Source organism: Protomyctophum bolini (genome assembly GCF_963924005.1).
Source record: "Protomyctophum bolini genome assembly, chromosome: 12".
Taxonomy (NCBI): Eukaryota; Metazoa; Chordata; class Actinopteri; order Myctophiformes; family Myctophidae; genus Protomyctophum; species Protomyctophum bolini.
The window spans coordinates 15620063-15636090 of record NC_137873.1 but is presented as its reverse complement, the minus strand read 5'-3'; the positions used below and the strand labels follow the sequence as shown (position 1 = coordinate 15636090).

At 43.3% G+C, this 16028-nt stretch overlaps 1 protein-coding gene across 1 annotated transcript; it reads right to left on the bottom strand.

Moving 5' to 3' along the window:
• Positions 1–326: 326 nt before the first annotated feature.
• basp1 (brain abundant, membrane attached signal protein 1) lies at positions 327–1139 on the bottom strand (the record flags this gene model as incomplete). The annotated part of the gene is made up of 1 exon (XM_080778905.1): positions 327–1139. The coding sequence occupies one exon, from the start codon at positions 1137–1139 to the stop codon at positions 327–329; it is 813 nt and encodes a 270-aa protein (XP_080635031.1).
• Between the last annotated feature and the right edge of the window lie 14889 nt (positions 1140–16028).

Below are 16028 nucleotides of genomic sequence, written 5' to 3'. Positions count from 1 at the left end.
GACATCTTTCATACTTCTTTGACATTCAGACGGGTTGACCCCACCTTCCTCTTTGTTCTGAAGGCTAGTTCTGACAGTCAAAACATCTATAGGTGTGCCGTGGTGACCGCTGAAAGTCCTGAGACCGCCCATAACAACTTATTTTTGACATCATTTGGTACAATGGTAGCCATGAACTGCCCCATAGGACCTTTGTTCTGATGTCTCATGGTAGCATGTAGGCACCTTAAGCGTCCTTTCAGCTCCGCTTTGCACGCTTTCAGAGTTATGGAGGGTCCCTGAAATGAAAGATGTTTGAGAACCACTGTGATAAAAGAAGCTGTCCATTAATTTTGAACTGCTACGGTTTGATCCTTGCTTGGTGCGTCTGTGGCGCCGGCCTCTTTGACCGCCGCTGATGCGTCACCTGGTGCGGCTGCTGGTGTTGAACTAGAGGGTGGAGCTGCATCCTTGGGCGGGGCCGCAGCGGGAGCCGCAGCGGGAGCCGCAGCGGGAGCCGCAGCGGGAGCCGGGGCCGCTGCTTCTTTTGGCTTTGGGGCCTCGGGGGCTGCGGCCGCCACTGGAGCTGCCGGGGCCTCAGTCTTTTTGGCGTCGGCCTCGACTTTGCTCTTGGGCGCCGCCGCAGAAGTGGGGGCCTTGGTCTCGGGCTCCTTGGCGGCAGGCGCTGCCACAGCGGCAGCCGTGGGCGGTGCTGACTCTTTAGCAGGAGCAGGGGGAGCGGCGGCCGCCGCTTCTTTCGGCTTCTCTTCGACCTTGGCTGGAGGTTCGGCAGCGGGGCCTTTGGGCGCCTCTGCTTTGGGCGCCTCTGCTTTGGGCGCCTCTGCTTTGGGCGCCTCTGCTTTGGGCGCCTCTGCTTTGGGCTCGGTGGCGGCTGGTTTTTCGGGCTCCTTGGTGGCGCTCTTGTCCTCCTCCTTGGCGGCGGGAGCGTCTTTCTTGTCTTCGCCCTTGGTGGCGGCCGCCGTGTCGTTGGCTGTCACCGCCTCTGCCTCCGTTAAGTCGTTGGCGGCGGCGGAGGATTCATCCTTGTTTTCCTTTGGTGCTTCGCTCTCCTCTGCCGACGCCCCCTCAGCCTTGGCATCTTTGTCTTTGTCGTCGTTTACATTGTAACCCTTCTTCTTCTTGCTCAGTTTGCCTCCCATGGTTCACGTTACTGTACGTGTGTCTTTACTGTACGTGTGTCTTGGCTCTCTGGAAGACAAAGACAAATACAGCAGATATGAGACAGCAGGAACATTTCATTATGCTTGTTTTCATATTATATTACAGTTTGACAGGAATCCTTCCCCACATCAATGAAAGTGTCCCAATTTTAAGCAGTCGAATAATTGAGCAGTATTCAGTAGTAGGCTAGCCTAGATCAATGATTCCCAACAGTTTGTGGATCAGGGCCCGCTAGAAAATCAGTACAGTACAGTACAGTACAGTACAGTACAGTACAGTACAGTACAGTACAGGTGCAATAGAATCAGAATCTAACACAGCAGCATTGCTCTCCAGAGTCTTTCATGTTCGCCTTCTCATCTAATCTCATCTCTCCTCAGATGTTCTGCTCATTGAGGATGCAAAAAGCATCTTCTGACAGCTGAGAGAGAGAGAGAATGTGGAGGGTATTACAATATCTCATCACTGTCAAATGGAAACCTTGTATGTCACAAATAATAATAATAGCCAATGAATGTACCAATGAATCCAATTTAGTTATTATTTAGTCTTGTTAATTAATTTTCACTGGTTTAATATCTATAAAATCCCAAAGAGATCCTTAGCTTAACCACGAGCTCACAATGTGGTGAGAGACGCTGTAAGATGTAATGGTAGATGATAGATCGACAACTTTTTACTATTTTAGCACTATTTTTGCTACTTTGGTTTGACGCTCTGGTATGATGAAATGAGCCCTTCATTTACAGAGGGAGGGCAAAAAACCTGTAAATATGGAGATACAAGGTTTGTACGCCGACTGAGCCGATCTGTTGCCCGGGCAACGCTGCCATCAAACAGCCCTTGAAGTCCCATGGTGCTTTAGTGCAGAGAGCTCTTCACACCCATGGGGATGAAAACATCTCTCACGCCTCCTTTACGCTTGGTTGCACGCAATAGCAGATCTACAAGCTCCACATAGCCAAAAATAGTTTATCACGCCTCATTTATGCTCAGTTGCATGCCACGTCACGCGCCCAAAATAGCATACAGTATACACTATGGTCACACGCCAAAAATAGCATACAGTATACACTATGGTCACACGCCAAGAATAGCATACAGTATACACTATGGTCACACGCCAAGAATAGCATACAGTATACACTATGGTCACACGCCAAGAATAGCACATAATACACAATAATGGTCACACGACAAAAACAGCAGATGTACCGATTCCTCAACGGTGAAAAAGAGTACAAGTAAAAGAAGTAAAAGCTGCAATATCAGAATGCAGAGATACAAGTCAAAGTTGTGTATTCACAATTGTACTTGATAAAAAGGAAAAGCGTATTGTCAAAAATACACTAAAAATCTGCTTAATGAGTACTTTAATGTTAAGTAAGTATATTTTGATGATATTACGATTACAATTTTGAATACAGGACTTTTACTTAAATATGCAATAACATTTTTGTTGCCTTTAATATAAGAAAGCTGAGTGCTTCATCCACCATGCACTGCTGTGATTGGAACTCACAACCCTGGCTGGCACGGGTTGCACATACAGTAACTGGGATTATGAGCAGGCGGATAGCATGTTGACGTATACCACCTGCCACCTGGCTAAACAGACACGCACGCACGCACACACACACACACACAGACACGTGTGTTGCACAAAAGCATTGAAAATAGCCGATCTCCAGTACAGTATAAGCTCTCAACGCATCGCAATGCATCATGTTTATTATTTTGTGCTTTATGAATCGTCCACCATCGGGTGGAAACCTCATAATGTCCAAAACTGTTACTTTTCAGGATTCAAATTCAAAAACAGCTAAAGTAGCAGATCTACGTACAAGCTCGCTTATCTGTTACTGTCTTTTTGATGTGAGACGCTATAGTGTGATCAAGTAGGGCATTCATTTATGATGAGAAAAAAAGGAATATGAATATAGGAGCTTTCTGCCCGACAGCAACAAAATATTGAACCAATGAAAAGTGCATTTGATCCATTGGAAAACAGGTTCTCCATTGGATATACAAGGTTTCCAACCGATAATAAATGCAGACTCTTGGCTCATGCATTAGGGTTTGGGGTCCAGGAAAAAGCATTTTTCTTTCATGGATAAGAATGGATGCTCTCTCTCTGTGTGTGTGTGTGTGTGTGTGTGTGTGTGTGTGTGTGTGTGTGTGTGTGTGTGTGTGTGTGTGTGTGTGTGTGCGTGTGCGTGTGCGTGTGCGTGTGTGTGTGTGTGCGTGTGTGTGTGTGTGTGTGTGTGTGTGTGCGTGTGTGTGTGTGTGTGTGCGTGTGTGCGTGCGTGTGCGCATGCGTGTCACCATCTGTCCTCGCCGTGGGAGAGAGGGTTTCAACAAGCTGACATCCTTCTGCTCGAAACTATAAACACAAAATGAACGACATGCGCTGCACTGCACAGACATCCTCAGTTTACAAATTAATTAATTATTATCATGAATTATAACATTATTAATGCTGTGGACTAGGGTTGTCCCGATTATAATATTATTAATGCTGTGGACTAGGGTTGTCCTGATTATAATATTATTAATGCTGTGGACTAGGGTTGTCCTGATTATAATATTATTAATGCTGTGAACTGGGTTGTCCTGATTATAATATTATTAATGCTGTGGACTAGGGTTGTCCTGATTATAATATTATTAATGCTGTGGACTAGGGTTGTCCTGATTATAATATTATTAATGCTGTGGACTAGGGTTGTCCTAATTATAATATTATTAATGCTGTGAACTAGGGTTGTCCTGATTATAATATTATTAATGCTGTGGACTAGGGTTGTCCCGATTATTTGATTTTGAGTATCTGCCAATACCGATATTTCCCGATCCGACATTTATATTTTTATAGAACACTGATGCCATATATCACAATAGTACAATATCCAAAATCACAGACAATATCCAGTCTAATATCATAATATGGATATAATATTGACACTAGGGATGTCCCGATCACGTTTTTTTGCTCCCGATCCGATTCCGATCATTTGAAGATAGCGTGATCGCCCCCGATTTCCGATTACGTGATCGGATCGGGACAACCCTACTGTGGACTGCTGTATCCAGGGTGCAAGGAGACTACTAGGTAGTTCCATGGTATGCTTCACGGAGACATGAGGTCACAAGCTGTGCCAGGAACTCTCATACAGGATTTTTGTTAACATATTTATCCACTGGGGTTCCCCCGGTCATTGCTTTGAGAACCAGTGCCATAAGTAATATAACCTAATATAACCAGCTGAAGTTGAAGAAATCAGTTGAAGTCAGATACGTTTCCGACAGCTTGCCTGCCTGATCTTCACCGTTAATCACAGCACCATTCCACCAACCACTCAAGCTTCCCTTTCCATATACGCAGCTCACAGAAGCAGTCCGCCAGCACGGTCGTTCCTTCCACTGCTTTATACTGGGCTGACAATGGACACTCCACACCGTGTGACTCCCGGCTGGTGTGACAACAACACAATGATTTACACTCATTGGAAGGAACACTGGCTCTTTGTCTGGCGTGTGTGCTTTGCTGGATCTCTGCCCCAGACTAAAATACTGTCCTTTAACTTAAAGGAAGTATACTGGATCTCTGCCCCAGACTAAAATACTGTCCTTTAGCTTAAAGGAAGTGTACTGTCATTCAGTGGTGGAAAGTAACGAAGTACATGTGTACTGTCATTCAGTGGTGGGAAGTAACTTAAGTACATTTACTTAAGTACAAATTTGAGGTAATTTTGGACGTAATTAATTCAAAAGACGAAGATCTTCATCTTGAGCAGTAAAAGCCTCATCACATATACTGGTCCACATCACCACACTGACACGACTCACTCAAGCTCCACAATAAACACTAAACAATAAACACAATAAATAACAACAATAAATCATATTATAGCAGAGGCTACCACGTAATATGATCACCCGGGCACATGCTCCACTAACCAAAACATTTTCAGATGGGGGTCCGCCACCAAATACACATCAATGTGGGGCTCCTTGACTTCTGTCAAGTTTCAGAACCAGTGGTATATTGTAGAATGTCCCATGTTTGGTTCTTTTGTACTTGAAACATTTAGATTCATGTGGGATCCTCTTGTGTGGACATGTGTTTGTCCCGCGTCCCCCGCGGACAAAACAAATGTCCCGCGTTTCAAGTACTACACCACGACATCCGTGTCATAAATCGATGTGCAGGTGTGGCAAGCTGTGCTTGAAGCTCTTAACATGAGCAGTAAACCAGACACGTACGTGTTCTGTTGGTTTCTGTTGCCACAGGTGAGAGATATGCCAGCGACTACTGCCACAACAAAGTGGACACTGCTCGTCCCTGCACACAAGCACGACACATCCTAAATAGCCTACACTGCATGGGGCTTCTATACGAACACATAGTTTGCGTTCGGAGACGGTTTAAGCCGTGCATGGAGGGTGATCTTTCTCACAGCACATACTCCTATTCCTACGGTGCGGGGCAGAGCCTGTCAGCAAGGAATGTTGAGTGGGAAGAGTGTAGAACGGAGGGGCTATGTCCTTCCGGTGGTTGCTCCTCACTAGCAGGTGAGGAGGTGTGGGAGGAATTCATTAATTGGCATAACAACTAAATTGGGCAAAAATGATGTACATGCACGCACACAAACTCCAGGAAATACTTTCATTCACAGTCATCTCTCTCTCTCTCTCTCGCTCCAATACAGAAAGGACAGAGAGCAACAAGAGATTGCATACATGTGAAATAATAGAGAAGAGAAGAGAAGAGAAGAGAAGAGAAGAGAAGAGAAGAGAAGAGAAGAGAAGAGAAGAGAAGAGAAGAGAAGAGAAGAGAAGAGAAGAGAAGAGAAGAGAAGAGAAGAGAGTGAAAGTGAAAGTGACAGATTAAGAACAATAAAAGGCACGGAAATTTGATCGGTGCGTTTCACCGCTTTAGTGCTCGTTCAGCAGCCTTACTTACTACATTTTGGCTGACCCTGTACTTAAGCACTTAAACTCCAGCATCCTTATTGTGGGGAAGGCTATATACAAATAAATCAGCTGCGACGCGTTGTGAGCTTGTCGATCTGCTAATTTCAGTGAAAGCTTTCCCCACAAAAACAGAAAACAGAAAATACACTAGTATAGAGCCCTGAGGGACACCAGTTAACCATATAGTGTTTAAGTTGTTAAGTCCAATATTCCATTCCATTCATGATAAAAAACAAGTTTTCTGTAGAGAGTAATCTATCATACTGCTGCTAAGTCAGCTCCTTGTGGGAGGTGTGTGTGTGTGTGTGTGTGCGTGTGCGTGTGTGTGTGTGTGTGTGTGTGTGTGTGTGTGTGTGTGTGTGTATCCATTTTGGGATTAAACATGTCAGTATCTGGATCTGTAACACACTGTATATAAACACACACACACACACACACACACACACACACACACACACACACACACACACACGCACACACACACACACACACACACACACACACACAATAGTATAGCCTAGGCCCTAGGAACTCACAATGTATAAGACTGCGACAAAATCTGCTATTTTCGCATTTTGACTCGCCCAAAAACAGAGAAGTCATGCATAATTTGTCTAACCAATTAAACCATAGTATCCTTATTGTGGGGGACTTTCACTGAAAATTGCAGATTGACATCTCATAACGCATTGTGAGCTTGTCCATCTGCTATTTTCAAACGACCAAACGTCTTTAGTTTACAGTAAGTAAAGATGTGTTGACGAACTTGACGTCATTTTATAGTCTACATAATGAGTAGGACAAAAAGGGGAGACACACACACTTTCTTCACATAAACGTTTATTGACGCAACGTTTCGGTCGCTCAGATCTTCTTCATAACCTGAGTCCGCCAGATTGCGGCAGTATTGAGTTCACAAGTTCCGTACTTCTTCAGGCATCTCAAACTATCTTTAAACGTTAAGCTTGAAAAATCTGATTTCCTTACAGTGTGAGAAATGTTCAACTGCACGGTGCTGCAAAGCAGACCCAAACGGATACGGTCAAGCTGCTGTTACAGTTGGGCCCAATCTGTACCTCTTTGGCGGTGACAGCTACGATGCTACAATATTGATGTGAAGGTTTTCAACACAGTGGGCTGTATTTTCGGTGTCTTAAGACACGCAAAATACAGCCCAGTGTGTTTGTGCTGGATTAAGTTAATTGCCTCCAGTGACAGCTGGAAGAGCAGAATGTCCCCCTGAAGTTCCCTCCTGGCGTCGCCAGGAGGGAACACACAGCCGAATTGATTCAGTTCCCACACAGCCGTGCTATTAGAATAAAGCAATAAGCCACAAGTGGTGTGAGGTTACCTTGTATTTTATAATGGCTGAGAGAGGCGTGGTGAGTCACAACGTGCAGTGAAGTGACTCTAGCGGCTAGAGTCTAGCCCTCTCAGACTACAGATTATAAAATACAAGGTAACCTCGGACCTCGCGTGGCTTATTGCCTTTCTAAAAAGATTACAATCATGGCAACATGAAAATCATGAAACTATTCAAAAATTAATCACTAGATAAAGTAGTTACACTCTAGCTGTGGCCACCAGATAGAAACACTTCCTTGTTTTCTCAGCCAGTCCAGTCAGGCTTGGTGTTACATTGTCAACTTTTGCCAAACGAACACATTGAGAAACACAATGTATGTGTTAGGTCAATGTCATGGTAACTAACATATTCAGACTGAGTGAGACTGATAATTATGTCTGTGAACAACACATCAAAACAGCTAGCATAGTGGCTTAGCGAACAGCTGTTCAGTGAATAGGGGCACTAGGCACTTGTGCATTTACAAGCGACTTATTTACAAGCGGCGATTGTAAATAAGTCTAATTGTGTCTATTAAGTCTAATTTTCTTAATTGTAAATTAAGTAGGCTAATGCAGAATGTTTAACAATAATTTAACTATTGAGAGAGAGAGAGAGAGAGAGAGAGAGAGAGAGAGAGAGAGAGAGAGAGAGAGAGAGAGAGCTGGGACCCCATTATTGTATCAATGTGTACTGTTGCATTGTATTTACTGATGCATTTGTAATATTATTATTTTTGAGGGGTGATAGCCTCTCCTATCCATGCAGCTTTTGGTGTGTGTAACCCAAATTTTGTCCTAACACATATACATTAAATGGACAATTGTGAACACAAACATTGAGTAACACAAACCTTGATGACGAAGATGAGGACGCAAATTGTGATTGGCCGGAATGAGATCATGTATGACGATGAAGGATGATAAGCGTGCCCCTCACTTCACACAGGTGTGATTTTTAATTCATAATGGATCAATGATATGTTGTTTGCGTTGTTACAATTGTCTGTATTAATGTAATCAGCCCACCAGTGGGCCCTGGCTCACAGGTTGGGAATGGCTGCTGCAAGTGCTTACACTGAAACAAAGTATGAACACTAAAAGTGCTAGTACAGCTAACAGACTTCATTAAGCGTACAACAGTCCCCGGGGGCGCAGCAGACGAGAGACACATCATGCCCAGGTACGGAGCCTCTATCTGGGGACAAACTCCAAGGATATGCCATCTTCTAATTAAACCCTCCTTTCGCCAAACTTGCATCTTGCAAGACGTTGCAAGCTTTAGCTCAGTGGTTACCAAACAACGGGCCCGGGGCCCAGTTTTGGGTCACACAACCATTTGAATGTGCCACGGAACCCTCCGGCTGGCTGCAGAAGGATTACCACGCCATTTATTACAATGAAAATTTGACCAGACTTTACACTTGATTTTATTACCTTAGTAAACAAAGGTATGCTTCTAGGACTTCTACTAGCTCTACTGAGTGTAGTTAAGCGACTATTTTCACAATGATGTATCTGTGGAACCGAGTCTCAAGTATTCATGATTATTTTGGGAGGTCACGGTTTCAAAAGGTTGAGAACCACTGGTCTAGATGAGTAATGATAGCTCCTTTTAGATAAGTACCAATCTCATGGCCCTGCATGTGTTACATTTTACACACTCTTCATGTTACCTGCAGCACCAGCTGGACAGTTACTAGACCTAGAATACATTCAATCACATTTAATGTGCAGAAATTCTGTCTGGGAAGGGGGAAGGGGGGGGCGTGCATTCAATCACAGGGGTGCGTGAAGAGAAGAGAACGACTGCACCTGTCCCTTACTTAACATGTCCTGACAAGCTGACCTGGATGTGTCACGTCACAAAATCTTTCCCTGATTTTCAACACAGTACAATGCTCAGTATAAAGCTCAGGTCAAATTCATCAGGATCCGACTCGGAATGGGGTCAATTCCAGCAAAAGTAACTTTGCGTTGCGGGACTTAAATAGATATATCTATTGATTGTTCAATAATTTAATTAGTTTGTATTTTCCTTTTGTTCTTCAATACAGTTTGGTTACAATATCAAGAATGTCTGACGCAGGTACAGGAGCTTTATTCATTTTAATGAATTACCGTATATAACTCAGACATGCAATTGTATGGTTCTGGTATAAAGTGATGGGCATACAGTAGGTGTGTGTGTCTTTAAGAGGCACTGCGGTCCGTGCAGGCTTTAGTTCCGACATACTATTGATCCGAAACCTCAATCCTAACCTAACCGCAAGCACGGGAGCAGCGCATGTCGGACCATCGCTTTTTCGCATCGCATCGCATGTCCCCCCGCTTCGGATCTTCGGTGTGTCGGAAAAGCGTGCGCACCCCCTGCGGTCCTGGTTGTTGCTAATCGGTTTCAGGTGTTTATGAGACAGACAGACAGATCACACAGACAGACATTTATAGAAGTGGTTGCGCGCCGCTTTAAAGATGATTATTATTTTAGTATATTGTTTTGCTGCTAGGTTCTTGGTTTACCTGTGAATCCTAGATTATTGAGGCACAATATGTCTCTGTTCTATTAGCCCTATAGAATGTCTGTGATACATATATTTAATGTATTCCACTAATCACAGCCATAGATCGGTCGTATCCGCTCACGGTTAGCAACGGCAGAATGGCGGCATTAATCTGCTCTGCACTGCATGCGTGCTCACCCAATAAATAATTCCAAAGACTTGGAGTCAGATATTGTCCTCTAGTTTCATATCCTGTCACGGTGGCAGAATGACTGAACCCAAAGCAGAGTATATCAAAAACAATTTATTAAAGCAGAATTAAGGCAGTTTAGCTTACAAGCAAAGTAAAAAATGCAACTTGCAAGCAGTAACTCAGGAGAGCCAAACTGTTCAAAAATACAAAAAGGGAAACTAGGAAGTCCAAAAAGGTCAAAAGGGGAAACTAGGAAGTCCAAAAAGGTCAAACTAACCAAAAGCACAAAACATAGGAAGTCAAAAACCTTACAAGAATGAGAAGAATTAATCCAGGTACAGCAGGTCACAGGAAAACATGTGTTTAGTCAAATATCTCCACTTTTCCACTGGCTTCACACGGACGACATTCTCTCCAGGCGAGGGGCCCGGAATGACAGCTGGACTTCATTTATCAAAACTCACAAACATCATCACCAATAAGGGAAGCACAAATGTGGTTCTGGGTAATTTATCACACCACCTGCTAATTGTGTGCCCCATACATTTGTGCTTCCCTGGTCAATTTGTGATGACGTTTGTGCTTCCTAAAGGAAGTTTTGTTAAATTCTGTCCATCGGTCATTTCGGGCCCCTCACCCGTACAGAATGTCATCCCTGTGAAGCCTGTGGAAAAGTGGAGATATTTGACAAAAAACACATTTTCTGCCAGAACTATCACATGGATATGAAACTATTGGACAATATCTTTACAATTATTTATTCAGTGATTCTGCCGTTGCTAATCGTGAGCGGATACAACCGATCTATGACTCTAATTAGTGGAATATGAATCACATCACAGACATTCTAGGCCTATGTGTTCTATGTGTGTGCGGCGCTATGCGCTTACCTTGCTGTGGATGAAGAGTGTCTGCTAAATGCCTAAATTGTCAATTGTAAAAGCAGGACTTTGATTCAAAATCTGTGAGGTGGCCCTTTAACTCTCCTCTGTATGTTACTCATTTTCATTCATTCCTCTGCGTTTAGAAGCATTTAGAAATGGTTTTCACGTTGGGTAAACGGGCGGGTCGATTCTCGGAGGGGAATGAAAATAGAGGAGAAATTCAAAGCTCCCTGGCTCGCTTTCATCCGTGCCGAGTGTGTTCTGTGACTCTAAAGCAGCCAGCAAACACACACGCTACTCTCTCTCTCCGTCTCTCTCTCTCTCTCTCCCACACACTCTCGATCAATAGCCATTTACAGACGAGGAGTTTTTTTTCTAGCTCTGTCAATTGGGAATCCAATCCACTAAACACCAATGCATTTTCTGTGTGTGTGTGTGTGTGTGTGTGTGTGTGTGTGTGTGTGTGTGTGTGTGTGTGTGTGTGTGTGTGTGTGTGTGTGTGTGTGTGTGTGTGTGTGTGTGTGTGTGTGTGTGTGTGTGTGTGTGTGTGTGTGTGTGTGTGTGTGTGTGTGTGTGTGTGTGTGTGTGTGTGTGGCCACAGTCTTCTAAACCAGCAGTTTTCTCTGGCTATGCACAACAGCTATAATTACCCTGCTGTGTGGATCACCATGCACACCACACCACATTATATGTATGTATATCTAGATTAATTGTATTTATTTTATTTTATATTCATGTTCGTACTGTTATTGTTGTCTTCTCTCTCTCTCTCTCTCTAATATTTAGGCACACACAACTTTCACTATGGCACAGGTTGCCATAGTGATGGCCACCAGGGGGTGCCAAGGAACCAATTGGAAATTAGAGAGATAGAGAGAAGTAGACATATTACAGACAGACAGACAGACAGACAGACAGACAGACAGACAGACAGACAGACAGACAGACCACAAGGAGACTCCTTACAACTACATTTCAGAACACTCTTCACTATTCACACTCAACACAAACATCAATCTATGAATTTCACTTGACTATAGGTGGTCCATGAATATACACTTTAGGAAGGAGGTCGCTGATCATGCAAAATCGGCCCTTGTGCCGTGATTGCCCCCTAGGCAGAACTACAGTACTGGCTTCATGGTTAAATGGATGCTCAGGGTGGGTGGGACAATGTCCAGTCTCTGCTCTGCAGTGTATGGTCTCTGTTGGGTAGAAACCTCATATGTGTACTAAACGTACGTCAGGATTCAGGATTCAAATCGGAAGAAATAGCAAAAGTAGTAGATCTACAAAGTCGAAACGTATCGTTTCTCTCTGTGTTTTGACCTCTTGCAGATCTGCTACTTTTTATAAGTTTGAGAAGTTAATTCATGGGAGAAAAAAAAGATAATTTTTAAAGTGTCTTAATGAGTTGAATTGAACTACAAGAGGCATCAAACTACAACATTGCCTCTCTCTCTCTCTCTCTCTCTCTCTCTCTCTCTCTCTTTCTCTCTCTCTCCTTTTTTGTGATTGGGCCAAATTTTCTGCTCCAGTTTACAACTGCTCAGCTGGCAGAGAGAGAGAGAGAGAGAGAGAGAGAGAGAGAGAGAATATTATATAATAGTACTTTCTTACATTCATGTCAGAGTTCACCTGGACTGTTTCTCTTGTTGTTGGTGATGAGAAGATGTAACGGCTTGTCACGTGACCGAGTCACTACCAATCATGTGACACGACCTCACTGTCAGTTTGAGTGTAAAAAAGAAATCACACCCGGTGTGATTTTTGTGACAATGAATGGAGAATTTTGTAGACGAACAAATCGGCTATTTTGTCCTATTAAGACAAAGATTAAATTCCAGTTAACAGTTGTATGATGATAAGAGCGCCCCTCACTTCACACGGGTGTGATTATTTTATTTTATTTTAAATTTCTCTTTATTATACTGAGGTCACCAGTCTTCAAAACATTGTTTTACATGCATGTATTCTCACAGAGTTCTTTGTCAATGCAATAGATACCAAATCGACTCGCATTTGAACTTTAAAAAGGCGATAACTCAACACATTCCAGCCTATATGTACATAGAGGGCCTGACGAGGTTGTGATCCACTACTGAAAAGCTTGTATGGATCCAATGAGCAAACAACCATTATGTACACACACGCAGTCACACACGCAGTCACGCACGCAGTCACGCACGCATGCACGCACACAACACACACACACACACACACACACACACACACACACACACACACACACACACACACACACACACACACACACACACACACACACAGTCAAACATGAGGTTGTAAGAGGTAAATATGTTCAGTGTTGAAGTTTCATCAGAAGAGCAAACAGACAGGCTTTATGGCCCAGCGCAGCAGGGCTGCTCTTATCTTAAAGAAATATTGATGTTAAAAAGGGAGGAGAGGGCAACAAATTATTGCTAAATTCATATCCATTATATGCCGTTGCTGTCGGGCATAAACTTAAATCAACTTCTCTTTTTATTAATGCACTTTGTCCTGCAAGCTCACATGTATCATTACGACAAGTTGTGAGCTTGTATGTAGATGTGTTTTTTCCGGTATAAATTTGTTTAAATTGAAAGTGGTTAAGTTTGTCACTTTCATTGATCCAATGAAAAGTATTAACAACAGCTTGTGACTAAAGATGAACTATACTGCATCAATCTGAAAAGTTGCGCCTTTGGACATACTGGTTTTCATACTTGGTTTCCGACATATATAAATAGCCGTACTTTCTCACTATAAACATGCCAGAAAAGTAGCTTATCTAGGGAGGCTAGAAATTATTAATCACACTCGTTTTAAGTGAGGGGCGCCAGTCACAAGATGTATTTATATTGACCCACATGACGTACATTAAAAGTCCATAGACATTAAAAGTCCATAGTCCATAGGGATAGCGCCCCTCAATGCCCAGCTTTGTGTGTTTGTGTGTATACACATAGTGATAGTTTGATTGGCTGAGCACGGAATGTGATGTATGATGATGTATGATAAGAGCACCTCTCACTTCACAAGAGTGTGATTCTCCCCCCCTGTTAAACATACCAGATAAACAGCAGGCGACATGTTGATAAATGTGAGTATTAACTGGTTCTGTGGACCAACGGCTGTGAAGAAATAAAGTGATTGTTTTCTCCCACAGTATCGACCCACACAGCTGGGTTCTAATGAGAACCGCTAGGCATACCTGGATTAACACAATGAGAAGGAAGAACGGGTGAATGCAGAAAATATAGCCTAGTAGCTTTATGTGGAAAACCGTTTATTTTCAGGGGGAAAAAAGGGGGGTGGGGGGCTGTGTTCTTATATACAATGTGGTTATTTAGTGCCATGCTTTTTTGTTCTGCTTAATGAAAATCGCTCTGGATTATGAGCGTCTGCTAAATGCCTAAATTGTAATATACTAACTAGCGTGCCCGTGGGGCCTCACACACACACACACACACACACACACACACACACACACACACACACACACACACACACACACACACACACACACACACACACACACACACACACACACACACACACACACACACACACACACACACACACACACACAGTTTATTAATGAGTGGTGTGGACAGTCCATCTGAGAAATATGCAACCTTTGACCTCAGAGATCTGGGCTCTGTGCTAACATATACAGCCGTCAAGGCTGTCCGCATGAAGACACGACTGAGAATGTAAACACACACACACACACACACACACACACACACACACACACACACACACACACATACACACACACACACACACACACACACACACACACACACACACACACACACACACACACACACACACACACACACACGTAGTACTATACGTCAACAGTTTTAGGATGTCTGGAACTACTTGTCCCTTTTATGACCATATATAGAGTGTCGCAGTCCCGCCACCTTTCATGACAACGCCAGGCCCAGGAAATAATTCCCAATGCATTTTTCACATAGACATTTCAAAAAGTATTTATTTAAAGACGCTTTTGCCGGCAACAAAGCCAACTCGAGTTGTGACAACTCATGACAACAAACACAATATTTCGGACCAAACAAATAATTACAAAGAAGAAAAACAACAAAAATAGTGTTGCAACCTGCCATTCTTTTCTTCTTTCTAATTATTTGTTCCAAGAGTTGGCTTTGTACGAGGCTTAAAAGGTCTTACTGATATTGGGCACATATAAGTATGTATATTTGCACACAAAGGAAGAATCATGAGTTGAACTGGTTTATTGAAAGTATGATGAACATGAAAATACAATTATGTAATATGAGACTGTGTTATGGGTACTTGAATACTGACTGCTTCTGTTCTGTCTGTTCCAGTGTGTTCAGGGAAAAGAGTCCCAGGCTACCAGAGCACCATGTATTGGTCTGGACTGGACCACAGTGGAATAGCCATGGGGGTGTTTGAGTGATGCATTGGTTGGAGCTGCTAATGATAATGTGACATGTGGGTTATCTTGCAATAGTGGGCATCATTGATATATGTACTTACCGGTGTAGGGATATAGATTTATAGGTTCATGTGATGTGGGTTATGTGGGGTTCAGGAAAGTGTTGCATGTTTAACCAGGTGAAATGGTACAGTCTGCACTGATTGGTTCAGCTGACTATAAAAGGCTGCCAGGAAGCACACACCAACTCAGTGTTGGATTCAGTGAGAGGGCATGGTGGAGCTGCACACCAACATGCCCTATTTGTTTGCTGGCTGCGTGCTGCCATTTCCCATGCTGTCCACCTTCTTTTTGGAATACCAAATACCAACCACGGTGTGGCTGCTTTTTACCTCCTGACTCTGTGCTCATTTCCAGCCGCTTATCGGGCCGACACTACAGACTTATGCATCAAGTGTACGGCGGGATTCATTTGACAGAACTCCAGGTATGGAATGTCATGCTAAAAATTGCTCGCCCACTGAAACCCAAAA